The sequence below is a fragment of the Melospiza melodia genome, chromosome 13 (genome assembly GCF_035770615.1).
Source record: "Melospiza melodia melodia isolate bMelMel2 chromosome 13, bMelMel2.pri, whole genome shotgun sequence".
Lineage (NCBI taxonomy): Eukaryota > Metazoa > Chordata > Aves > Passeriformes > Passerellidae > Melospiza > Melospiza melodia.
The window spans coordinates 21,429,588-21,453,802 of record NC_086206.1 but is presented as its reverse complement, the minus strand read 5'-3'; the positions used below and the strand labels follow the sequence as shown (position 1 = coordinate 21,453,802).

The following is a 24,215-nucleotide window of genomic DNA, read 5'->3' as shown; positions in this document are numbered from 1 at the left end:
TGCCGAACCCGCCAGGAGCAGCCAGGAGCCCTCGGCAGCGCCGGGCCCGGCCCGGGGTCACGGCGGGGAGGTGACAATGCCGCTGTCCCGGCCCGGGCTGCGCTCTGGGGACACGCGGGCACCGGAGCTGCTTTGGGCCGTGTCCCCGCTCCGTGCCCCGCTGTCCCCGGGGCTGTGCCGCGTGTCCCCATCCCCAGGATGTGCTGTCCCATTGAAACCGAGTAAACACAGGAAGGGCCGGGCCGGGCTGAGCGCGGCCCTGGCACCGGGCCGGGCCCCCCTCACCCCCCCGGTGCCACGGGGTCTGAGTTGAACCCCCCCCTTTGTGTCACCTCCCCCGTGTCACCCTCCGTGTCACCCCCTTTGGCACCTCCTTCGCGGGTGTGGTGCCAAGGGGAGCAGCTCCGGCCCTGGGTGACAAACAGCTGTCCCCTGGGGCTGTCCCCTCCCTGGGCTCTCCCAAAGGGACCCCCCATGCTGGTGGGACGTGTCCCCCTGGTCTGCAGCACAGGGCATGGGGACAGCTCCTGGGACAGCACGGTGACAAAGCTCTCTGCCCTGTGCCCAGCTGGGCACTGATCCCAGGGTGTCCCAGGGGTGTCCCAGGCCAGTGCCAGCTCCCTGGGCACTGATCCCAGGGTGTCCCAGGGGTGTCCCAGGCCACTGCCCTGACCCTGGGCACTGATCCCAGGGTGTCCCAGGGGTGTCCCCTGTCCCCAGGCTCTGATCTGGGCTGTCCCCCTGGTGCTGCCCATCCCTGCACCCTCAGTGCTGCCCTGGCTGCTCCCTGCCCCTGCACGTGCTGGTGTCTGTCACTGTCACACTGGTGACAGGAACGCTGAGTCCCCAGCTGGGGTGGCAGGTGCCTTCCCACGTCCCTGTCCCCATCCCTGTCCCCGTGCCTGTCCCCGCAGGGCGCTGGCTCCTCCGGTAGTTTCGTGCCTGCAGACAAGCTGTAATTTAGGGCTAAAAATAAGTGAGGGGGAAGGTGCTGGGCTGGTGGCACACCCAGAGCAGGGCAGGGGACAGGGGACAGGGGACAGGTACTGTGCCAGCCCTGCAGAGGTCATGGCCGGGGGTCCCTGCACTGCTCAGCCTGGTTTGGTGGGGATGATGTGGGAACGCTGCAGGTTTTTGTCATGGCTCTTCTTCCCCTGTCACCCCACGTGTCTGGGACCTCTGGTGTCCCCTCTGCTTGTCACCCAGAGTGGCACAGCCCGAGGTTCTGCCTGTGCCCCTCTTTCTGATGGCACTTTTGTGGGGCTTGCCCCCGTTATCTGGCATTTCGGGGTGCCCCTCTTCAGGGGATCCCCGCAGTGGGGAGGGTGCGCCCGGGATCCCTCCCTGTGCCCCATCGCTGTCACCGACCCTGTCCCTTTGTCCCCAGCCTGCCTTTTCCGCTACAATGTGCTGTCCCTGGTGTACCTGCTCTTCCTGCTGCTCCTGCCCTGGTTCCCGGGGCCCTCCTCACGTTTTTCCACAGGTAAGGGGGCACAGGGGGTGGCACAGGGTACCCCAGGGCACACACAAGGGACAGTGGGCACAGGGGACACGGGGTGGGCACGGCACAGGGGGCACAGGGGAGCTGCCCCCCCCTCCCGTGGGCACCTTGGCTGTGGTTTCACCCCGCCTGGGCAGTGGCTCCGTGTGGAGCCTCTCTCTGTTAATTACAGCCCAGGGGGGTTATTAATAGCCCTGCTGCTCCACAGGGGCCGGTTTGGAGCTTTTTTAACCCAAAACCTCAGGGCTGGGCTGTGTGGGCACACCGCGAGCAGCCCCTCCGCCCTGCCTGGGGTGTGTGGTGGCCTCAGGGGTCACCCCCACCCCACGGGCAGGTGCCCGCAGCCCCCCCGTGCCCGGCTCTGTGCCCACCGCCGGCGCCTGGCACGGCCACAGATAAAAGCTTTACCCAAGCTTCACCCTCTGAATATTTCATGGGCTGCACGGCCCTGCATGGATCCCGGCACTGCCCAGAGCCTTGCCTGGATTTACAGGAAAAAACAAGAGGAGGGAAAGCTCGCAGCTGTGGTGGGCTCGCTGCCCAGCCCACCCCCGGCCAGGAAAACGGGCACAGGGCCCGGGGAGCCGGCTGGGAACGGGGGCAGAGCCAGGTGGGGGGGGGTTTGGAGGGGGGGGACCCCATGAGCCATCCCATGGGGTGTTCCAGCAGGGATGGGGACCCTGGAGCCTCCCAGGGGGTGTTCCAGCAGGGATGGGGATGCTGGAGCCTCCCAGGGGGTGTTCCAGCAGGGATGGGGATGCTGGAGCCCTCCCAGGGGGTGTTCCTGCAGGGATGGGGACCCTGGAGCCTCCCATGGGGTGTTCCAGCAGGGATGGGGATGCTGGAGCCCTCCCACAGGGTGTTCCTGCAGGGATGGGGACCCTGGGGCCTCCCATGGGGTGTTCCTGCAGGGATGGGGATGCTGGAGCCCTCCCATGGGGTGTTCCAGCAGGGATGGGGATGCTGGAGCCTCCCATGGGGTGTTCCTGCAGGGATGGGGATGCTGGCTGCACCCCAGGGTGGTCCCAGGCCTTTGGCTCTCGGGCTGTGCTGGGTGAGGGCAGAGCCCTGCTGGCATCCCGACCCTGGGCACAGCCCTGGCATCTCTGGGCACTGTTCTCCCTTCCCAGCTCTTGCTGAGGGTCCCTGCTGGGGTCACTGCTGTCCTTGGCTGGGGGGTGACAGCTTTGCCCGTGTCACAGGTCACGGCAGCCGCATCCTCAAGGCTCTGCTGGGGATCAGCATCCTCTTCCTCCTCGCCCACCTGGTTTTCCAGATCTGCCTGTACACGCTGCCCGCCCTGGACCAGCTGCTGGGGCCCAGCTGTGAGTAGGGGGTGCCCGTGCCCACCCTCACCCACCCAGCCCCAGCCCTGCTCCCTGTGCACCCTCCAGCTGGTGCCACGTGTGACCCATCCTGGGGCTGCTGAGGCTCTGCAGGGTGTGCCAGCCACGTGCCACCTCGCCTGTGCCATGCTGGGTGCCAGTGCCCTGGGCACAGAGCCCCTCCTGCCACGGCTGGGGGTGCTCAGTGCCTGCCCACGGGGCTCTGCCCCTCTCAGTGCTCCCTCCTCCCCACAGGCAGCTCCTGGGAGGTCTTTGCTCGGCACATTGGGGTCACCAGGTAAGGGCACCCTCCTGTGGGGCTGGCAGGGGCTGGGGGGGTCACCCCTGAGCCCTGCCCTGCCCCAATGTCCCCCCAGGCTGGACTTGAGTGACATTCCCAACTCGGTGCGGCTGGTGGCACCCGACGTTGGCATCCTGCTGGTCTCGTCCGTGTCGCTGTGCCTGTGCTGCCGCCTCAGCCCTGCCCCTGCCGCCTCCAGAGGGAATCCCGAGCCCCTGGAGCCCTCTGAGTGGGTGAGAGCCGCCCCCGTGCCATGGGACATCCCCCCGTGCACGTGCCACCGGGTGCCCGCCTGTGGCTGTCCCCGTCCCTTCCCTGGGCACGGCCTGGGGCTTGGCACGGGGGCATCCCCACGGCTGGGGACCCAGTTTGGGGTGGTTTTGGCCAGGCTGGAGGGCTCGGTCATTGTCACGCAGCTTAGGGTGACTCAGCCGTGGGGGAGTGTCTGTGTTTGCTCTGGCAGTGCCACAGGGATCGTGGCAAACAGCTGGGACAGTGGGGTGGGCATTTATGGGGGTGGGCAGCTGTGGGGTTGGGTGGTTACGGGGTACAGGCCCCCAGCTGGAGCTCGCTGGTGCAGGGTGGGTGCTGTGCCATTCTGTGCCATGCTGTGCTGTGCCGTGCCAGCCCCACCTGGCAGTGCCACCCGGTCACGGGGACACGGTGCTGGTGGCACGGGGCAGACCCAGCCCCGGTGTAACCCGAGCACGTGAGCCCGGGAGGGAGCTGGAAAAGCTCCGTGCTGGGAGCTCCCGGAGCCAAGGCAAGCACGGCCCGGGCAGGCAGAGCTCTGCAGGCGGGCACCGAGCCTGCCCTCTGTGACCGGGGAAACTGAGGCACGGCGGAGCCGGCTCGCGGGGCTCAGGGCGCGCCGCTGTCCCCGGCAGAGGGACGAGAAGGACGCGGGGCGGCAGCGGAGGGCGCGGAGGGACTCGAGGCTGCGGAGCCGCCTGCGGGACAAGGCTCATTCCCTGCTCTGGGAGGCTGGCAAGGGCCTGGCGTTCCTGCTGCTGGCCCTGGCAGGTGCGTGTGTGCCACTGCGGTGCCGGGGGTGACACGGGGACGGGCTGCAGGCAGCGCTGTAAGGGCTTTGTTCCAGAGAACGCAGTTTTTATAGAGAGATACGATGGATTCTGTTTGATTGGTTAATGAACAAAAACGTCCTGCTCACACGCTGTTCTTGAGAAGAACAGAGAGGCAAAGATTGTAGATTGTTTATACTTAACATATATTTAATCGTAGATTGTTTATATTTAACATATATTTAGTTGTAGATCGTTTATATTTAACAAGTTATCCCATCTTTACAACTCCTTGAAAATTCTCACAAGCCTCTATGAGAAACTCTTGTTTCTCTGTCTCTGTGCCATGGCGCCCACGGGAGGGCACAGCCTGGGGGGCACACGGGGATGGGTGAGCTGCTGAGGAGGTGCTTGGTGCAAAGTGGGGATGCTCAGCCCGAGGGAAAGCTGCTTGGTGCATTGGGGAGGGTTTTCCATGCAAGGGGAAAGTTCAGTGCAAAGAGAAGGGATGCTTGGTGTAAGGGGAGAAAATGTTCAATCCCAGGCATAAATCTGAGTCCGGAGGAGAGCTGCTCACCCTGAGGGCCAAATGCTCGGTCTGGGGAGGGAGAGATGCCTGCTCTGGGGAGGGAGAGGATGCTCAGTGCAAGGAGGGACGATGCTCATTCCAAACAGGAGTGATGCGGGATTTGGAGTCCAAAGGGGAAAAGGTTGGACCAAGAGGAAGGAGATGCTTGGTGCAAGGTGGAAAACTGTCCAAGGGGAGGGGATGCTGGCTGTGAGGAGGGATGCTGGGTGCAGTGGGGTGCTCTCAGTGGGACGGGGGGTTCAGTAGGATGCTCTCAATGGGATGGAGGTTCCAGTGGGATGTGCACTGACCGCCCGCGGGGCGCTGCTCCCCAGGGATCACCCTGCCCTCCGCCTCCTCCAGCGTCTACTTCCTGCTCTTCATGGGGCTGTGCACGTGGTGGGCCTGCCACCTGCCCTCCAGCCAGCAGGCCTTCAACGGCCTCTGCGTGCTCCTTGGCATCTACAGCGCCTGCCACCTGCTCTGCCTCTATGCCTACCAGACCCCCTTCGTGCAGGGGCTGTTCCCACCCCCCACCATCTGGGCACGGTGAGTGCCAGGGGGGAGCCGTGCCAGGGGGAGCCACCCTGGGGAGGGCAGCCACCCACAGGCACGGCAGCCTGGCTGCTGGTGCCGCCATTGGGATGGCAGCCTGGCTGCTGGTGCCGCCATTGGGATGGCAGCCTGGCTGCTGGTGCCACCATGGGGATGGCAGCCTGGCTGCTGGTGCCGCCATTGGGATGGCAGCCTGGCTGCTGGTGCCACCATGGGGATGCCAGCCTGGCTGCTGGTGCCAGCACGGGGATGCCAGCCTGGCTGCTGGTGCTGGCTGGGGGTTGATGCCAACTCCTCTGTGCCCGCAGGGTGTTTGGCTTCAAGGACATCATCCTGTACCACAACTGCTCGCAGCCCAACGTCCTGGACCTCAACAACAGCCACCCCTGGCCTGTCTATGCCAACCCTGGCATCCTGCTCCTGCTCTACTACACCTTGGCCACCCTGGTGAAGCTGCGCCGGCGGGAGGTCAAGGTGAGGGCTGCAGGGCTGAGCCACGGCCCGGTGGTGGCAGCGGTGACAATGGTGACAATGTGCCTGGCTGTGACCGCCCCGGCCCTGCTGCAGGGGGGCAGTGGGGTGCCCGCAGTGCGGGGTGCCAGGGCAGGGGGCTGGGGCATGTCCTGCTCCCCGGTGGTGCCCTGAGCTGGCTCCTGCCCCTCGCAGAGAGCTGCGGCACCGGCACGGCCGCGCCCGAGGGACCTGGTGGAGCTGGAGAGCTGGCCCCAGGACACTCCCCATGTGGCTGAGGACACCAAGGTGGGTCTGGGGGGGGTCTGGGGTGCGTTTGGGGGGGCTGTGCAGGGAATGGCTGCGGGATGGGGGTGCCAGGATGGCCTCTGAGCCCTCTCTGCCCTCAGCCCATGCTGTACCCCAACACTGGGAAACGGAGCGCCAGCAGTGAGAACTGCACCGTCCACATCCTGAACCCACGTAAGCCTGACCCCAAACCCTGCCTGGATCCCTGGGGTCCTTCATGCTCCCCTTCCCCAAACCCTGCTTGGATCCCTGGGGTCCTTCATGCTCCCCCTCCCCAAACCCTGCTTGGATCGCTGGGGTCCCTCATGGTCCCCCTTCCCAAACTCTGCCTGCAGTCTGGGGGTGCTTTGTGCTCCCCCTCCCCAAACCCTGCCTGGATCCCGGGGTCCCTCACGCTCCCTCTCCCCATGCCAGGCAGGAGGCATCCGGCGCCGTGGCTGCACACCGTGGGCCACCTCCTCATGAAGCAGAGCTACGTGGCTGCCCTCATCGCCATGATGGTAAAGAGCTGGCAGGGGACGCGGGGACACGGCCCTGGGGAGGGGACGCAGCCATTGGGGGGGTCACCTCTTGGTCTGAGCCCTCATCCTCCCTGCCCGCAGGTGTGGAGCATCACGTACCACAGCTGGCTGACCTTCGTGCTGCTGCTGTGGGCGTGCCTGATCTGGACGGTGCGGAGCCGCCGGCACTTCGCCATGCTGTGCTCGCCCTTCCTGGTGCTCTACGCCATGGGCCTGTGCGGCCTGCAGTACGTGTGGGCCATGGACGTGGCCGCCGAGCTGCCCACCCGCTTCAGCTTCGTGAAGCTGCAGCCGCTGGGGCTGGTGCACCCGAGCTACCCCTGCATGGTGCTGGGGGCCAAGGTGAGCGCGGCACCGCGGCGCCGTGCCACCCCCGTGCTGCCAGCGCCCCGCTCACCGCCTGTCCCCGCAGCTCCTGTTCACCCTCACCTTCTGGATGCTGCTGCGGGGCTTCGTTGGCGAGAAGGTGCTAAAGAGTAAGGCGCTGGCCACGTCTGTCACGGACACAGGTGAGGGCTCCTGGTGTCGCTGTGCCTGTGGGGGGACCCCGGTGTCCCTGCCCGGCTCCTGCAGCCCCCGTGTGCCCCACAGAAGCCAGCCAGATGCGGGACGTGCTGCAGAAGCTGGGCGAGGTGCTGAGGGATTTCTTTGCCAAGTTCTGGATCTGCGTCTGCGCCGTGCAGTTCATCGTGGTGACCTTCGCCGGCCGCCTCGTCCTCTACAAGATCGTCTACATGCTGCTCCTGCTCCTGTGCCTCATGCTGTTCCAGGTGCAGGGGCTGGGCACCCCTGGGGACCTGTGCCACGCCCGGGGTGGCCCTGCTGATGTCCCCGTCCCCGCAGGTGTACTACAGCCTGTGGCGCAAGGTGCTCAAGGGCTTTTGGTGGCTGGTGGTGGCCTACACCATGCTGGTGCTCATCGCCACCTACACGTACCAGTTTGAGGACTTCCCCATGTACTGGAGGAACATTACAGGGCTCAACGATGACCAGTGAGTGTCCCCTACTCGCTGGGCATGGGCAAGGGCTGGGGAAACCAAGGCACGGAGCAGGTTGGGGTTGGTCCCTGGTGTGGATCAACCTTGGTGCCTGGTTGGGGTGGGATGGATGGGACCCCGTGCTGACCCTCCTCTCCCCACCCAGGCTGAGCGACATGGGCCTGCAGCAGTTCAGCGTCTCCAAGCTCTTCTCCAGCATCCTCATGATGGGTTTCTTCCTGCTGGCCTGCATCCTGCAGCTCCACTACTTCCACGAGCCCTTCATGCAAATCACCGACCTGCAGCACATCCGGCCCCCCTCTCTGGCCTCCTCCTACATCCACAGGTAGGGGCTGGTGCTGGGTGACCCCCCTGCACCCTGAGCCCCCTGTCCCTGCTCTGTGACCCCCCTGTCCCTGCTCTGACCCCCTCCCCACAGGTCTGAGGAGCTGCACGGGAGCCGCCTGCTGCGGGATGCAGCTGCTTCTGAGACCACCCACTCCCGAGACTCAGACACGGCGTCCCTGGGTATGGGCAGGGATGGGGCGCGGGCTGGGAGGGGGCTCCTGCAAGCCAGGAGGGACCTGGGAGGGCAGGGAGGTGGATTTGGGTTGATATATGGGTGGGGAGGTGGATTTGGGTTGATATCCTAGTGTGGGAGGGTATGGAGATGGACTGGGACATCCTCCAAGCCTGGAAGAGCCTTTCAGGGTATGGATTTGGGTCTCCTCCAAGTCTGGAGGGATGCAGGGATGGGTGGGGATGCAGGGATGGATTGGGTTGTTCTCCAGGGCTGGGGGGCCGTGGGAATGGACTGGGGAGGACACAGGGGAGGGGTTGGGTGTCCTCAGAGCCAGCGAGGCTGTGGGGGTGTCCATGAGGGTCCATGTCCCACAGTGTCCAACAAATGGGGGCTGGTGCTGGAGCGCCTGGTGGTGCTGGGCCGCACCTTCTCGGACAAGATGACGCGGAGCGAGGTGTTCGTGAGGCGCCTGCTGGAGCTCCACGTCCTCAAGCTGGTGGCTGTCTACACTGTCTGGGTGGCCCTGGAGGAGGTACCCCTGGGGGTGCAGGGTTGGGGGGCTCTGCTGGGCTCCCCACGGTGCTGACACGGCCTCTGCCCCAGGTCTCGTTGATGAACTTCTTGCTGGTGCTGCTGTGGACCCTGGCCGTGCCCTACTGCCGCTTCCGCCACATGGCCTCGTGCCTCTCCACCGTCTGGACCTGCATCATCATCGTCTGCAAGATGCTCTACCAGCTGGAGGTCGTGGACCCCCACGAGTACTTCAGCAACTGCACCCAGGTGTGCCCAGCGGGGCCGGTTCTCGGGGGGCTCCCTGGCTGCATGGGGGGGCTGAGGGCGCTGACCGTCCCCCGGTGCTCCCCTCTGCAGCCCCTGCCCAACGGCACCAACCTGACCCCAGAGGAGCTGAGCAACTCCACGCTGTACCGCGGCCCCGTGGACCCCGCCAACTGGTTCGGCATCCGCAAGGGCTTCCCCAACTGGGGATACGTCAAGGTGGGCGCGGGGACACGCTGGGGATCACCTGGAGGGGCTTCTTGGTGTCACAGCGTGGTCCTGAGCATCTCTTCTGAGAACCTGGGGAGATGCTCTTTTTGGGAACCGCCTGGAGGGGATTCTTGGCTTCACACCATGGTTCTGAGGTCTCTTGCAAGAACCTGGGGAGATGTTCTGTATGAGGACCACCCTGTGGGGGCATTGCTGGTGTCACCCCATGGTCCTGAGCGTGCCCTGTTCCCCAGAACCACCTGCAGGTGCTGCTGCTGCTGGTGTTCGAGGCCGTGGTGTACCGGCGCCAGCAGTACCACCGCAAGCAGCACCAGCTGGTGGCCCCCGTCACCGAGACCGTGTTCGAGGACATCTCCCGCGAGCACCTCGACCTCAGCCTCGTCAACTGCGCCAAATACTTCATCAACTACTTCTACTACAAGTTTGGCTTGGAGGTGGGGACGCCCCTTGTGTGGATTGGGGTGCCAGCGCTCGCAGCATCCCATTGCTGAGCCCTGCACCCCCTGCGCCCTCAGATCTGCTTCCTGATGATAGTGAACGTGATCGGGCAGCGGATGAACTTCCTGGTGATCCTGCACGGCTGCTGGCTCGTGGTGATGCTGACGCGGCGGCGGCGCGCGGCCATCGCCCGCCTCTGGCCCAAGTACTGCCTCTTCCTCGTCATCTTCTTCCTCTACCAGTACCTGCTGTGCCTGGGCATGCCGCCCGCCCTCTGCATAGGTGAGGGGCACCCTGCCTGTCTGTGGGAAGGGGCTGCAGGAGAGGCCTGGCGCTGATGGTGCCCCCTGCCCCCCCAGACTATCCGTGGCGCTGGAGCCGTGCCATTCCCCTCAACTCGGCCCTCGTCAAGTGGCTCTACCTGCCCGACTTCTTCCAGGCTCCCAAATCCACCAACCTCATCAGTGAGTAGCCCCCTGCCCGTGGGGTGCCCCCTACTCCAGCCCCTGGCAGTCCCTGCTTATGGGGTGGCACAGCCCACGGCAGCCCCCTGGCCCCCCTGCTCCAGCCCCTGGCACCTCTGTGCCCATGGGGTGCCCTGTCCCCCTACTCCACCCCCTGTCCCAGCCTCTGGGACCTCCCCAGCCATCCTTTGGGTGCAGGAAGGAGGAAGGACAGACAGGAGGGGTGGAGGAGCTTTAAGAGCCCCACTCTTTTGGAGGTAGAATTTAAATCACACACACCCCGCTGGAGAAAGAGTCATGGCAAACCCACCTTTTTTTGGGGGGACCTTAATTGTTTTGTTATCCCAGCCCTTTTTGGGGTCCTTAATTGTTATCCCACCCCTTTTTGGGAAAAGGAGGGACCTGGAGGGACCCACCCTTGGTTAAAGAGGAGGTGGGGCTGAGGAAAGCCGCAGCTGCCTGGAGGGGAATGAACAGCCCCCCATGCTGGGCAGGAGCGGGGTGCCCCACACCTGGGGGAATGGTTTGGGGGGTGGTATCAGCATTTAGCGGGGCTGTGGCCCGGGCTGAGCCCTGTTTCCCCAGATGATTTCCTGCTGCTGCTGTGCGCCGCCCAGCAGTGGCGCGTCTTCGAGGCCGAGCGCTCCGAGCCCTGGCTGCGGGCGGCCGGGAGCAATTCTGACCGGCTGGACCGCGAGAACGACCACCACAACCCCGCCCCAAACTTCATCTACTGCAAGTGGGTGTCCCCAGCACCGCACCCCCGCCGGGGCTGGGCTGCCAGAATGGGATCCCCACTGTGGGCACTGAATGGGGGGCTCCTCTGGGATGGGACCCCTTGGGGTGTGGGCACGATGGGATCCCAGCCTTGGAATTCCAACCTTGGAATGTCGGACTTTGGGGTATGGATGGGCTTCCCGCCTGGGATGGAACTCTTTGGGGTAGGGGCAAGATGAAATCCCACCTTTGGATGGCATATCCTTGGGGATGGGACCCCTTGGGGTGTGGGTGGGATGGGACCTGCTGGGCTGGGATCCTCTAGAATGGGATTGGAACCCTTTTGGGCCAGGGTTCCTTTGGACCTGACTCCCCTGATGGCTGGAGCAGGGATACTCTGAGCCTCTTCTAGAAGGAGATGAGGTGGTCCAGAATACCCCTGGTGCTGGACCCTCACAGGCTTTGTGCCATAAACTGGGACAAAACCCTTTGTCCCCCATGACAGGACTGGTGGGGGGGACTGGGACTGTGTCGGGAAGGGACAAGGCCTTGCTCTGACCAATGCATCCACAGGTCCTACCTGGACATGGTGAAGGTGGTGGTGTTCCACTACCTCTTCTGGGTGGTCCTGGTGGTGGTTTTCATCACCGGCACCACCCGCATCAGCCTCTTTGGGCTGGGCTACGTGCTGGCCTGCTTCTACCTGCTGCTCTCGGGCACCGCCATGCTGCGCAAGTCGGCCCGCGCCCGCCTGGCGCTCTGGGACTGCCTCATCCTCTACAACATCGCCGTCATCATCTCCAAAAACATGCTCTCGGTGCGTGCTGAGCCCCCGCGGGCTCCTCCTCGGGTCACCCTGTGTTGTACATCAAAGGGGAGACAATGGTGCATCTGACTCCGTTGATATCAGAAGGCTGATTAATTGCGTTATTATACTGTACTATATACATTTCGTCTAAGCTGAATCTGCCAAGCACTCGCTCTGCTCACACTGCCCAGAATCTCGTGACTGTCACCACACACACACACACCTGGCCCAGACAGGCCAAGGAAACAAAACATCCTCACTTTGGATAAACAATCTCCGTATTGCATTCTGCTTTGGCACAACACAGGCACAGCAAGTGATGAGAATTGTGTTTGCCCTTTCTCTGAGGTTCAGAGAATGTGAATCTCAGAAATCCTTGGGAAGAATTGTGCCTTGCTTTTCTCTGTGAAGAGAAATGTGGCAGCAGCCCTGGCTGTCCCCTGGGGTGGTGACAGAGCCGTGTGTGCCCTCTCTGCCCGCAGCTCCTGTCCTGTGTCTTCGTGCAGCAAATGCAGAGCAGGTTCTGCTGGGTGATCCAGCTCTTCAGCCTCGTCTGCACCGTCAAGGGCTACTACAACCGTGAGTTTCTGCTCTGGGGGAGATCTGGGGGGCGTGGGGCTGCAGGCTTGGGCTGCTGCCTGACCCGCCTGCTCCTCTGCCTGCCAGCCAAGGCGATGCACAAGGACCACGACTGCACGCTGCCCATCGAGGAGGCCGGCATCATGTGGGACAGCATCTGCTTCTTCTTCCTCCTGCTCCAGCGCCGCGTCTTCCTCAGCTCCTACTACCTGCACGTCATGTGGGACCTGCGAGCCACCGCCCTGCAGGCTTCCAGGTGGGATTGGGGTCCTGGAGGGTCCCCATGGGTTTGGGGGGCCCCCCTGACCCTCTGCTGTCCCTGTCCCCCAGGGGTGTGGCACTGTTCAAGGCCAGCATCATGAAGAGCCTGCGCTCGCACCAGCAGGCCGAGAAGAAGTCTCTGGACCAGCTGAAGCGGCAGTGAGTGGGTTTGGGGGGCACTGGGACCCCCCTGAGTATGGGGTGCCCCTTGGGGAGCGGGCTCTGCAGCACCCTGTGCCCCCAGGATGGAGCGGATCCGAACCAAGCAGCAGAAGTACCACCAGGAGCAGGCTGCCAGCGCGGAGCAGGAAGGGGACAAAGCAGGTGAGGGCCGGGGGGTCCCTCCCGTGTCCCCAACCCTCTCTGGACACACGGGTGGCACCGTGACCCTTCGCTGACGCCCATCGTGGTGGAGCCCTGTGGAGCATTGTGGAGCCCCGTGGAGTCCCCCTGGGCAGGGTGGGTGCCCTGAGTGGGTGCCTTGAGCAGGGAGGGCCCCTCTCAGCCCCCTTTGCCATCCCACAGCTCCCGGTGGCCCGGCAGACCCGTCCCGGCAGAGGGAGCGCTGGTGGCGGCCATGGTTAGACCATGCTACAGGTACAGCCCCAGCACGGGGCCGTAACAGGGCTCAGCCCTCGAGAGGACCCTGCACTAACACCTGCGGGGACACTGCACTAACACCTGTAGGGACACTGCTCTGACACCTGTAGGGACTCTGCACTGACACCTGCAGGGACACTGCAGGGACACTGCTCTGACACCTGCGGGGACACTGCAGGGACACTGCACTGACACCAACACCTGCAGGGACCCTGCACTGACACCTGCGGGGACACTGCTCAGCCAGGGGGACACCCCGCGTGTCCCCTGTCGCCAGGCTCGGCCTCAGAGCACTAACCACAGCTTCTCTGCTCCCCAGCACTAACGGGGTGTTGGGCTGGGGGTGCCAGGCTGGGTTTGGGGTCACTGACGTCGGTCACCTCCGAACGCTGGCGCCGCTTTGGGGACGTGGCAGTTGAGTGGTTGGGTTTGATGTCCCCCATGGGTGTCCTCGGTGCCAGGCAGCGCCCTGGGAGATGGCAGCGGGGACAGCCTGGGGTGTGGCACCCCTGCCATGGCCCTGGCTGTGCTGTGACGCCCTGTGCCCCCTGGCAGTGCTGAATTCTGGGGACTACTTCCTCTTCGAGTCGGACAGCGAGGAGGAGGAGGAGGTGCAGGAGGAGCCACAGTCGGGGAGGCCGAGCGCCTTCCAGGTGAGCAGGGCTGGGGCACTGCAGAGCAGCCCGAGGGCTGGCAGTGTCCCCAGGCTGCTGATGGCCCCTGTCCCCCTCCAGCTCGCCTACCAGGCCTGGGTGACCAACCCCAACGCGGTGCTGAGGCAGCAGCAGCAGCCTGGGCAGCCACAGCCAACGGGCACTGAGAGCCCTACAGGTGGGTGTGACACCCCAAAATGGGGCTGGGGGGCAGGAGGGGACACAGCCCTGCCTGGTGCCCGCTGTGTGCCCTGGCAGGGCGCTCCCAGCGCGCGTGAGGGCTCTCTGGTGGCACAGTGGGGTTTGGCACAGGCTGTGCAGCTTCTTCGGTGCCCACCCTGGTTGTTCAGGTGGATGTGGGGGGACAGGGGATGGGAGAGCCCCAGAAATGATGTTCATCATTTGGTGCGGGGCGTGATGAGGTGCAAGCAGAGGGGTGGAGGCTGCCCAGGGGGCTGAAGGCCGTGAGGAAGAGAACGTGGAAGGAGCTGGTAGGTGGGCAGCAGGACTGCAGCACTGGGGGTGCTGAGGAGGTCTAGGGGGGCACGGGTGACCCTCGTGCCCTCTCCTTGCCCTGGCAGAGCGCAGCACCGCCCTGCAGCGGGCAGTGAACACGCTCAAGTTCCTGTGGCTGCTGTGCGAGGCCCTGATGGACGGGCTGGCCCAGTGGCTGGACACACAGACGCGGGAGCACACGGACATGTCCCGGGTGCTGTGCCTCGAGAGGTTCGTCATGGCAGAGCGGCTGGCCAGGGTGAGCCCGGGGGTACGCCGGGGCACGGGGCGGGGGTGGCAGCCCACGGGGGTGGCACTGACCTCCTGCCTGCCACAGGGAGAGGAGATAAACGAGGAGGAGTTCGCCAATGAGCTGTACGACCTGCCGCCAGAGGAGCTCCTGCAGGAGCCCAGCCCGCCCACCTCCCTGGCTGCAGCGTCCCTGCTCCGCGCTTCCAGGCAGGTGCATAGATACCCTGAGGGACCCTGGCAGTGCCACAGCAAGGCAGGGGGCTCAGCCCTGTCCCTCTGTCATCCCCAACAGGTACCTGAGAGCTGCCCCTTCTTCTGGCAGCCAGGAGCAGGAGATCAGCGTGGAGGACGGGGCTGATGCCCAGCAGTTCCTGACCGTTCCCCAGCAGCGCAAGCGGACTGCCAGCGAGCTCCTCAGGAGCAGGTGGACAGGGGGACAGGGGGACAGCAGGATGGGGCGGGGGGCAGCAGGGGGGCTCACCCCAGCCTTGCATCCTGCAGGAGGTTGTGTGTCGCTGAGCTGGATGAGTCACAACGGTTCTACCAGTCCCACAACCGGTTCCTGAAGCTGCTGCTGGCCGGGTACCGCTTCGGGACCGGCCGCTCCGAGCTGCTCTGTTACTTCACCATCGTCCTCAACAACATGGTCACTGGCTCTGTCATCTCCCTCTTCCTGCCCATCCTCGTCTTCCTCTGGGCCATGCTTTCCAACCCCCGGCCCACCAAGCGCTTCTGGGTGACCGCCATCATCTTCACCGAGGTGGGCAGGGGGTGGCCAGTGAAGGGACGGTGCCACCCGGCCCCCGCTGCCGCCCACTGACCCCAGCATCCCCACAGATGATGGTGGTGGTGAAATACCTCTTCCAGTTTGGCTTCTTCCCCTGGAACGGCTACATCACCCTGCTGCGCAACGAGGGCAAGCCCTTCTTCCCACCGCGCATCATTGGCTTGGAGAAGTCCATCTACTACATCCAGTATGACCTCCTGCAGCTCCTGGCCCTCTTCTTCCATCGCTCCCTGCTGCTGGTGAGCCCTGGGCCGTGGGTGGGCATTTGGGGGGAGCTGGAGCTGCTCCTGGGGGCTCCAGGCAGAACCCAGCAGGTGCTGGGTGGCTCTGCCGTGGTTTCCCACCAGTGCTGGTGGGAGTTGATGCTGCAGGATGATCCTGGGAGTGAGGTGTGTGAGGCTGGGGGGCAGCAGGACCCCTGACTGTGTCCCTCTGCAGTCCTATGGGCTGTGGGACCGGGAGAAGATGACGGACGAGAAGCAGCGGAGCGTGGAAGGGGAGGAGAAGCCGGAGGAAGCCGTGTCCCCACCATCAGCAGTGGCTGAGGAAGGGCTGGAGGCCCCAGCCCAGCCAGGAGCACTGGGAGCAGCCACGGGGCTGGAGCTGGAGCCAGAGGATGAGTCTGTGGAGCAGGAAGAGGAGAGTGAGGCCACGCAGCTCCGCTTCAGGAAGAAGCAGGGGAGGAAGACAACGGAGGTGGTTCTGGTGGAAGGTGAGCACCAGTTCCCAACCCTCATGTCCTGCTGAGTAGCAAAGCTGCCACCCCCAGGGTGCTGGGGTCGGGCAGGATGTGGCCGTGCAGGACCCTGGCTGTCACCCACGCTGTGCCTCACTTCAAGGGGACGAGGAGGAGGAGGAGGAAGAAGAGGAGGAGTCAGAAGAGAGCCACGCTCACAGGAAGCTGAGGGCGTTTTGCTTGCAGGTCAAGGGCTTCTTCCTCACCATGTGAGTTGTGGGGGTGTCGGTTGGGGTGGGGGCTGTGGGGTGCAGTCCCTGTCACCTGCCCCCTGTCCCCTGTGTCCCCATCCCTGCAGGGCACGCGACATATACCAGCCAGTGTGCAAGTTCTTTCGGGACATCGTGGACACGCAGAGCCGTGCGGCCACCGACGTCTACGCCTACATGTTCCTGGCCGACGTGGTCGGCTTCATCATCATCATCTTCGGCTTCTGGGCCTTTGGGGTGAGCGGGGAGTCCCACAGGGCCCTGCCTGTCCTGCCTCCAGCACGGGGTGAGGCTGGGCCGGGTCCTGACCTCTCCTGCCCCCCAGAAATACACGGCGGCCGCCGACATCACCTCCTCGCTGTTGGAAAACCAAGTGCCAGAGGCTTTCCTGTTCATGCTGCTCTTCCAGTTCACCACCATGGTCATCGACCGCGCGCTCTACCTCCGCAAGAGCGTGCTGGGCAAGCTCGTCTTCCAGGTCATCCTGGTCATCGGCATCCACATCTGGATGTTCTTCATCCTGCCCTACGTCACCCAAAGGCACGTCCCACAGGATTCCCCGCCGCAGCACGGCGTGGCCCTCGCGTGGCACCTCGGTGTCCCCCAGCCCACGTGGTGGCCCAGGCTGGTGGCTGAAGGGTGGTGCCACGTCCCTCCCGCAGGTTGTTCCGCCACAACACGGTGGCCCAGCTCTGGTACTTTGTGAAGTGCATCTACTTTGGACTGTCGGCCTACCAGATCCGCTGCGGCTACCCCACCCGCATCCTGGGCAACTTCTTCACCAAGAAATACAACTACCTCAACCTCTTCCTCTTCCAGGGGTAGGGCACGGGGCCGCGGGGAGCCCTGGGCACGCCGGGGGTGCCGTACCACTGCCCTGTCCCCGTGTCCCCCCCAGGTTCCGCCTCGTGCCCTTCCTGGTGGAGCTGCGCGCCGTCATGGACTGGGTGTGGACGGACACCACGCTGTCCCTGCCCGACTGGATGTGTGTGGAGGACATCTACGCCAACATCTTCATCATCAAGTGCAGCCGGGAGACTGAGAAGGTACAGCCCCTGTGCCAGGAAGGGTCCCTCACTAAACCCCTCCGGGGGCTTTCTTGGGGTCCCCCTGAGCCCGCCCTACACCGTGCACTGTCTCCCCGCACCCCAGAAATTCCCCCAGCCCAGGGGGCAGAAGAAGAAGAAGGTGGTGAAGTATGGCATGGGCGGCCTCATCATCCTCTTCCTGGTGGGCATCATCTGGTTCCCTCTGCTCTTCATGTCTCTGGTGCGCTCCGTGGTGGGCATCGTCAACCACCCCATCGACGTCACCGTCACCCTCAAGCTGGGGGGGTACGAGGTGAGGATGCGGGGGTGGCTGTTGGGCTGCCCAGATGGGACACCAGGGTGCCCTGCCTGGCTGATGTGCCCCTGTCCCCCTCCTCAGCCTCTGTTCAGCGCGAGCTCCCAGCAGCAATACATCAAGCCCTTCACCGACAAGGAGTACGAGGACCTCACCAAAGAGTTTGAGGGCAAGCTGGTAAATCCCCTCCCCACCCCAAAAAATCCCTGCTGGCTGCCCGGGGCAGGGGCTGGCAGAGCCCCCAGGGCAGGGGCTGAGCTCTGTCCCCCTCGGTGGCAGTTGGCCATGCAGTTCATCACCATCTACGACGTGGAGGACATCGTGACCGCCCGCATCGAGGGCAGCTCGGGCTCGCTGTGGAGCATCAGCCCCCCCAGCCGCGAGCAGATGCGGCTGGAGCTGCAGAACGGCTCCTCTGACATGACCCTGCACCTCAGCTGGACCTTGCAGAGGTACCTCGGGCACGGCCAGGGAGGAGCCAGCCCTGCCTGCGCCCCCGTGCCCGCGCTGAGCCTCTGGTGCCCGCAGGGACCTGAGCAAGGGGGGCACGGTGGAGAACGCCTACGGCAAACACAGCACAGAGCTGGACCCCGGCACGCCCGAGCGCCTGCAGCTGGCCGAGATGCTGGATGGCACCAGGACTGAGCCCGTGTGAGTGTCCCCTGAGGGGGTGGCGAGACCCCTGGGCTCGGTGGGACGGTGTAACCCCCCCTGTCACTCCGCTTTCTTGCAGGGCATTGCAAAACCTCTTCCCCAAATACATCCAGGCGTCCACTGGCCTCGAAGCCGAACCCATCGAGGAGCTGCAGCCAGGTAGGCCCCAACATGTTCCCCACAAGAAAACCAGCACTGGGTGCCACCTCTCTCTCTGAAGACAGGGAGGACATGAGTCCTAGTGTGTCCCTCCCTAAGGCAGCAGCACTGGGAGCACACCTGGTGGTGCCAGCCCCTGCAGACAGTGAGGACGTGAGTCCTGCTGTGTCACTCCCACCCAAAAAATGTCCTCAAGAGCACAGCAGCCACTGTGCCCTGCCCTGACGGTGTCACCCTCTGCAGATGGCGAGGAGAACTTCCTGGACGTGGAGCTGCAGCTGAAACAGGAGCGCAGGGGCTCTGGCCCCGGTGAGCACTTTGTGGAGTGGTGGGTGCTGAGGCAGAAGGACGCGCCATCCAAGGTGGGCAGCATCCTCCCCATGGTCATCTTCAACGACAAAGTCAGCCCCCCCAGCCTGGGCTTCCTGGCTGGCTACGGGTACGTGGAGGGTGCCAGGGTGTGGGGGGATCTGGAGGCATTGGAATTAAATACCAGTATAGCCAGATGGGACGTGCCTGGGCTCATCTGGCCCTTGCTGCTTGACCAAAGGGGGCAGGTGTGGTGGTTTCACCCCAGATACACCTTTGGGCTGGCTGGATATTGCAGCTGGGCACTTGGGACAAGTCCAGGCATGCAGGAGCTCAGGTTTACCTCTGCTGGAGAAGCTTTAAGGCGATGGTGAAGGAAAGGAGTCAGTTCTGCTGGAGGGTTTGGATCCAGAGTTTTATTCCTGGCCCACAGGCCTCTGAATTCAGCATCTCCTCCAACAGAACTTCCTAAACCACGTGGTTGTTCTTTTTAACCCTGGGGAGAGGGGCAGGGAAGGGGTAGGGATCCCACCAACCAGGTAAGGCGGGGGAAGTCTCAGGGGACAAATGACACCTGGATGGCCCAGCGTCCCCACTCGAAACCCTTTCTGGAATGCCGAGATTGACGGGCAGCAGGGAGCGAGGGAGGGGAAGGGAGAGGTTATTGGCACACCTGGGGAAAGAACTGGGATGCCTGTGACACCGGTGTGACCCAGATGTGCCCCCCTCTGGCAGGATCATGGGGCTCTACGTGTCCGTGGTGCTGGTGATCGGCAAGTTCGTGCGGGACTTCTTCAGCGAGGTGTCGCACTCCATCATGTTCGAGGAGCTGCCCTACGTGGATCGCATCCTGAAGCTGTGCCAGGACATCTTCCTGGTGCGCGAGACGGGCGAGCTGGAGCTGGAGGAGGAGCTCTACGCCAAGCTCATCTTCCTCTACCGCTCGCCCGAGACCATGATCAAGTGGACGCGGGAGAAGGAATAAGGGGGGAAGGGGCCGCAGCCCCCTCCCCGGGCAAGGACATCACCGCCAGTGCCTTAAGCAGCCCCCCAGGCTGGGGCTGCATCCCGGCCCGGGAGGCACTGCGATCTGGGGTTCTGGGCGCTCCCTTTTTCTGGATGTTTTTCTTACATTGCTTTGAAGCCGTCCGACGTGCACAGACCGCGTTGTGCCTTCCCGGGGAGGGGGGACAGGAGGTGGCTCCCTCCCCTCCCCACCCACCGGGCACCCCTGGCTGCCAGGTGGGGATGGGGGGGTCAAGAGCCAGCCCGTGCCCCCTCCCTGCCGGCCCCAGCCCTGCTCCAGAACCAGGTTGAACTCAAGCAATAGCCTCCCCCCCTCCCCAGCTCCAGGATGGGGGTCCTGGGTTGTGGCCCCCCCACGTTTGAGGAGGTCTGGCAGCCCCAGTTGGACTTTAGACACTTGTGACTTTGGGTTTTTTTTTTTTTTTTTTAATAATTCAAATGTTTTATTTATACAGATACCGAATAAAACAAACTTGAGGCCTCCCTGGCTGGCAGGCAGCTGGGGCAAGGAGGTGGGAGGGACTGGGGACCTGCACCCCAACCAGCCCCCAATAAATGGGGATGGGGGCTCTCCCTGCTCCTGGCTGGCACAGAAATGGGGTACAAAAGCAGCAGAAATGGGGTACAAAAGCAGCTGCCTGGCTGTCAGGAATGTAGCCCTGAGGAGTGGCAGTGCCACAGCAGTGCCACAGCAGGATGGGGATGTGTCCCCTGCTGTCCCCAAGCCCTTCAGTTCTCACTAGACTCCTGGTTCTCCTGGTTCTGCTCCATCTCAGCTCTGCAGGGGACAGACACTGGCTGGACACAGCCTCGGGGGCTGAGCAGGTGGGGAGGAGCCCCCCAGCCCCAGGGACCCCCAGCCCCGGTACCTGTGGATCCTGCGCTGGCCCTCGGCGCGCACGTAGGGTGGCAGCGTGTCAAGGGGACCCTGCACGAGAGGGCTGTGAGCCTGGGGACCCCCACCAGCCCCGAGGCCCACCCTCTGCACCCCAAAACCTCACCAGCTCCTTGAAGGTGAGGCGGCAGCTGTAGCACAGCAGGGGGATGTAGGCGGCTTTGCTCTCTACCCTGTGGGACAGGGATGGGGACAGGGACACTCAGCGGTGCCACCTTGGTGGCCTGGGGGCAGCTGTGGGATCCTGGAATGCCCCCAGCCCACGTGCTCACCCTGGTGCTGGTTCCTCCCAGATCAGCGTGGGCTCCAGAGCCAGCTCCTCCTCTGTAAGAGCCAGGGGGTCATCGAGGGGTGCATGGCTGCTCCCCAAATCCCCCCAGAGCCCTCCCCACTCACCCCCAATGGGGTCCAGGCCACCGAGGGGTGCATGGCTGCTCCCCAAATCCCCCCAGTGCCCTCCCCACTCACCCCCAATGGTGTCCAGGCCGCAGAGGCAGAGGAGGCAGCGCTGGGACTCACTGCTGGCCTTGGCTGGCTCCGGGCTCAGCTTCTCTCCAGTCCTGCGGCCAAAATGAGGGTTGTGGGTAGACCCCAATCCCTCCACACCCCCAGTTTCCCCCCATGGACCCTCCATACCGGTACACGGTGCTGATGGTGGAGGGGAACTCCTCCTGCAGCCCCAGCAGGAAGCGCTCGACCAGTTGGTGGATGCTGAGCTTCTCCCGGCGCTGTGGGAACAGCAGGGAGGGCAGGGCAGCACTGAGGGTCCTGTCCCTGCCCTGGGGACACCCAGCGTGGGCTCCCCACCACGGGACACCCCTACCTTGGTGAAGAGGGGTGGCACAGTGACGGTGGGGACGCTGAAGAAGCGGTTGTAGAAGGCGATCTCCTTGGCCGTGTAGTCCCGCATGGGTCTCACCACCATCACGTCTCCGTGGCGCTGGTCCGTGAAACCCTGTGGGTGCAGGGCTGCCAGGGGACTGTGCCACCACCAAGCCACGTCCCCCATGGCATCGTGTCACCCCTGGGGTGCGGGTGGCTGTCCCCAGCTCACCGTGTCCACGGCGAGGTAGGCGCCGCGCCCCAGCGAGAGGTTGGTGAGGAGCTTGATGGCCACGCGTGTGAGGCTCTCGCCCATCATCACCTTGGCATAGCCCTTGTCCCGGGCCGTCTGCACGATCAGGTGGGTCCTGGGCGCGAGGGCACAGCGGGTCAGAGCCACCCTGTGCCCAGCTGGCAGCGGTGCCAGGCAGGGTCAGTCCCTCACCGCAGCGTCTCCAGCAGCTCCTCCCGCGCCGTCGCTGTTGTCGCGGCCTCGAAGCTGCGGAGCAGCTCCTGGGTTTGGGCAGCGTCTGGCAGGCAGGGGGTGGCTCCTGCTGGCCTGTCCGGGGTGCTGTGACCAGGCAGGGAGGTGCCACTGTCCCCATCCTGCCGCTGCTGCTGGATGAAGCTGTCCACAGCCTCCTTGTAGGAAGGGCCGGACGGGCCGGTGCGCTCCGGCCCCGGCTGTAGGATGGATGGGGGCAGCTCCAGCGCCTGTGGGGCAGAGAGGGATACGGGGCAAGCTGTCCAGATGTCTCCCCTCACCTCAGCAGCTGTCCCATGTCACCCCAATACCTCCTCCAGGTGGACCAGCTGGTAGGGGAAGCCGGTGGCCTGCAGCAGGGTCTCCATCTGGGCCAGGGTCTGCTGCCGCTGCTCCGGGCTCTGCCTGCGCACGGCTCCCTCTGCAAGGTGGGGACACTGCCAGGGCTGCTGCCACACCGCCACATCCCTGCGACAGGGTGGCAGCTCCACAGCCCTGGCACAGTGCAGGGAACAGTGTGCTGGGAGTTGGTAACGGGGCAGGGAGCAGGGAGTGGGGCTGGGAACGTGCAAGGGATGGGCAGCAGGACTGGGAATGGGGCATGGAATGGGCAGTGGGGCAGGAACGGGTATGGGGCCAGGATGGGCAGGGAACAGGCACCGGGGCTGGGAATGGGGCAGGGAACAGGGAACGAGGCTGGAATGAGGAGTGAGGCAGGGAAGAGGCAGCAGGAGCAGGAAATGGGGTTGGAATGGGCAGCTGGACAGGAGCAGGGATTGGGCAGCTGGACAGGAGTAAGGAATGGGGTTGGAATGGACAGTTGGACACAGAGCAGGGGATAGGGTTGGAATGGACAGCTGGATGTGGAGCAGGGATTGGAGAGCTGGACACAGAGCAGGGATGGGGTTGGAATGGGCAGCTGGACAGGGGCTCCCTCACCCTCAACGTAGACAAGTCCGGGGATGAAGCGGAGCCTCTTGGCCGCCTCCCGGCTGAGCCCCTACAGAAGAGTGGGGTCAGCTGTGGGGTGAGGAGGGACGAGCCGTGCACCCCTCCGAGTCCCCACTCACCTCCTGCACCTGCCTGACCATGGCACTGGAGGCCGGGCCCCCCGACACTGCCAGCAGCACCTGTGGGGACAGCAGGGACAGTCACCAGTCCTGGGGCCACCCCCAGGTCCCCTCTGTGGGTCCCCCTGCCCGTCAGTACCTTCTCTCCCGGGAAGATGACGCGGTTCTTGCCCAGCATGGCACGGAACTTGTGCACGAAGTACTCACGGAAGCAGCCGCTGGGGGACACGGGGACATGGGGACTCCTGAGCCACAGCTGGGCCCACACCCCCAGACCCCACGTCCCCAAAGTCCCACTGATGTCCCCCAGACCAGTGTCCCAAAGATCCAATGATCCCCATGAGCTACGTCCCCAAACGTTCCTGTCCCCCCTCCTATGCATCCTCAACACTCAACGTCCCCAAGCCTTGATGTTGTTTGGCCCCGCTGTCCCAGACACCCAATGTCCCCAAACCCTGAAGTCCCAGAGATCTAACGTCCCCAACATCCCAATGCTCCAGACACAACGTCCCTGAGAACAAATGTCCCCAATCCCTGATGTCCCCAAGACACAAAGTTCCCAAGCCTCCATCCTCTGGAGACTCAAAGACCCCAGTTTCTGATGTCCCCAATTTCTGATGTCCCCAAGCCCCACTGTCCCCCAGCCCCATTGTCCCCAAGTCCCAATGTCCCCCAGCCCCAATGTCCCCAAGTCCCAATGTCCCAAATTTCTGCTGTCCCCAGCCCCGCCGTCCTCGGTCCCTCACCGGCAGAACGGGTCCCCGACGCGGATGACGAGCGCGGCCGTGCTCTGCCGGCACTTCATGCACGTTCGGGGCTGGCTGCGGGGACACGGCTGGTCACCGGGGACACCGGCACCGACCCCCGGGAGCGGTCCCGGTTCCCGGGCGGCACCGGGATGTTACCGGGGGAAGCACCGAGAGATATCGGGGGTACACCGGGAGCGGGGGATCGGGGATGGCAATGGGGAGCACTGCAGGGATACCGGGGATGTTACCGGGGTTAACACCAGAGGCAGCCCCGGGGGATTCCAGCGAGACACCGGGGACAGTACCGGGCGGACACCGGGGCGGTACCGGGGGGTGCTGGCGGGCACATCAGGGATGTACGGGGGATGCCCGGGGGAACACCGGGGAGTACCGGGAGCGGCCCCGCGGGTCCATCCGAGGCCGGACCGGACTCACACCTGTCTGCCGGTGCACGGCGGCGCCGCGGCGGTTCCGCGTCCGCCCCGCAGCCGCCACCGCCACCCTCCACGTCGCACATGGCGGCGCCACTTGGTCCCGGTTGGTCCCGGTAGGTCCCGGTGGGTCCTGCTCGGCCCGGGCCCCGCTCGGCCTGGTTCGGCTCCGCTCGGTCTCTTTCGGCTCTCACTCGGCTCCGCTCGGTCCCG

General features: G+C 64.4%; 2 protein-coding genes across 3 annotated transcripts in view; one reads left to right on the top strand and one right to left on the bottom strand.

The window, feature by feature from the left end:
- PIEZO1 (piezo type mechanosensitive ion channel component 1 (Er blood group)) overlaps window positions 1-19,997 on the top strand; it is a 24,426-nt gene extending 4,429 nt beyond the window's left edge. Inside the window, exons 2-50 of one of the 2 annotated variants that reach the window (XM_063168191.1) lie at window positions 1,388-1,483; window positions 2,704-2,826; window positions 3,082-3,124; window positions 3,204-3,360; window positions 4,015-4,150; window positions 5,053-5,266; window positions 5,581-5,746; window positions 5,939-6,031; window positions 6,133-6,205; window positions 6,446-6,531; window positions 6,634-6,894; window positions 6,965-7,061; window positions 7,144-7,322; window positions 7,396-7,544; window positions 7,696-7,875; window positions 7,969-8,057; window positions 8,427-8,584; window positions 8,656-8,832; window positions 8,923-9,048; window positions 9,294-9,494; window positions 9,576-9,780; window positions 9,858-9,962; window positions 10,548-10,701; window positions 11,253-11,496; window positions 11,970-12,066; window positions 12,154-12,322; window positions 12,397-12,486; window positions 12,572-12,651; window positions 12,853-12,924; window positions 13,483-13,580; window positions 13,662-13,758; window positions 14,162-14,334; window positions 14,413-14,534; window positions 14,620-14,751; window positions 14,829-15,087; window positions 15,165-15,353; window positions 15,553-15,826; window positions 15,954-16,059; window positions 16,149-16,296; window positions 16,385-16,599; window positions 16,722-16,880; window positions 16,958-17,105; window positions 17,212-17,400; window positions 17,488-17,580; window positions 17,683-17,855; window positions 17,932-18,054; window positions 18,137-18,216; window positions 18,460-18,655; window positions 19,261-19,997. In XM_063168191.1, the coding sequence (XP_063024261.1) occupies window positions 1,388-1,483; window positions 2,704-2,826; window positions 3,082-3,124; window positions 3,204-3,360; window positions 4,015-4,150; window positions 5,053-5,266; window positions 5,581-5,746; window positions 5,939-6,031; window positions 6,133-6,205; window positions 6,446-6,531; window positions 6,634-6,894; window positions 6,965-7,061; window positions 7,144-7,322; window positions 7,396-7,544; window positions 7,696-7,875; window positions 7,969-8,057; window positions 8,427-8,584; window positions 8,656-8,832; window positions 8,923-9,048; window positions 9,294-9,494; window positions 9,576-9,780; window positions 9,858-9,962; window positions 10,548-10,701; window positions 11,253-11,496; window positions 11,970-12,066; window positions 12,154-12,322; window positions 12,397-12,486; window positions 12,572-12,651; window positions 12,853-12,924; window positions 13,483-13,580; window positions 13,662-13,758; window positions 14,162-14,334; window positions 14,413-14,534; window positions 14,620-14,751; window positions 14,829-15,087; window positions 15,165-15,353; window positions 15,553-15,826; window positions 15,954-16,059; window positions 16,149-16,296; window positions 16,385-16,599; window positions 16,722-16,880; window positions 16,958-17,105; window positions 17,212-17,400; window positions 17,488-17,580; window positions 17,683-17,855; window positions 17,932-18,054; window positions 18,137-18,216; window positions 18,460-18,655; window positions 19,261-19,510 (7,244 nt within the window). In that variant the 3' untranslated portion in view covers window positions 19,511-19,997. Of the gene's footprint in view, window positions 1-1,387; window positions 1,484-2,703; window positions 2,827-3,081; window positions 3,125-3,203; window positions 3,361-4,014; window positions 4,151-5,052; window positions 5,267-5,580; window positions 5,747-5,938; window positions 6,032-6,132; window positions 6,206-6,445; window positions 6,532-6,633; window positions 6,895-6,964; window positions 7,062-7,143; window positions 7,323-7,395; window positions 7,545-7,695; window positions 7,876-7,968; window positions 8,058-8,426; window positions 8,585-8,655; window positions 8,833-8,922; window positions 9,049-9,293; window positions 9,495-9,575; window positions 9,781-9,857; window positions 9,963-10,547; window positions 10,702-11,252; window positions 11,497-11,969; window positions 12,067-12,153; window positions 12,323-12,396; window positions 12,487-12,571; window positions 12,652-12,852; window positions 12,925-13,482; window positions 13,581-13,661; window positions 13,759-14,161; window positions 14,335-14,412; window positions 14,535-14,619; window positions 14,752-14,828; window positions 15,088-15,164; window positions 15,354-15,552; window positions 15,827-15,953; window positions 16,060-16,148; window positions 16,297-16,384; window positions 16,600-16,721; window positions 16,881-16,957; window positions 17,106-17,211; window positions 17,401-17,487; window positions 17,581-17,682; window positions 17,856-17,931; window positions 18,055-18,136; window positions 18,217-18,459; window positions 18,656-19,260 lie in introns of those variants that run through there. The other variant, XM_063168193.1, reaches the window with a different exon arrangement.
- Window positions 19,965-24,215, bottom strand: CTU2 (cytosolic thiouridylase subunit 2). The gene is made up of 15 exons (XM_063168194.1): window positions 24,009-24,215; window positions 23,569-23,643; window positions 22,962-23,040; window positions 22,823-22,882; window positions 22,692-22,752; window positions 22,064-22,173; window positions 21,714-21,982; window positions 21,501-21,636; window positions 21,270-21,401; window positions 21,083-21,174; window positions 20,915-21,006; window positions 20,719-20,770; window positions 20,553-20,619; window positions 20,421-20,479; window positions 19,965-20,329 (listed from the first exon to the last, which is right to left on the bottom strand). The coding sequence occupies exons 1-15, from the start codon at window positions 24,086-24,088 to the stop codon at window positions 20,281-20,283; spliced, it is 1,413 nt and encodes a 470-aa protein (XP_063024264.1). The 5' UTR covers window positions 24,089-24,215; the 3' UTR covers window positions 19,965-20,280.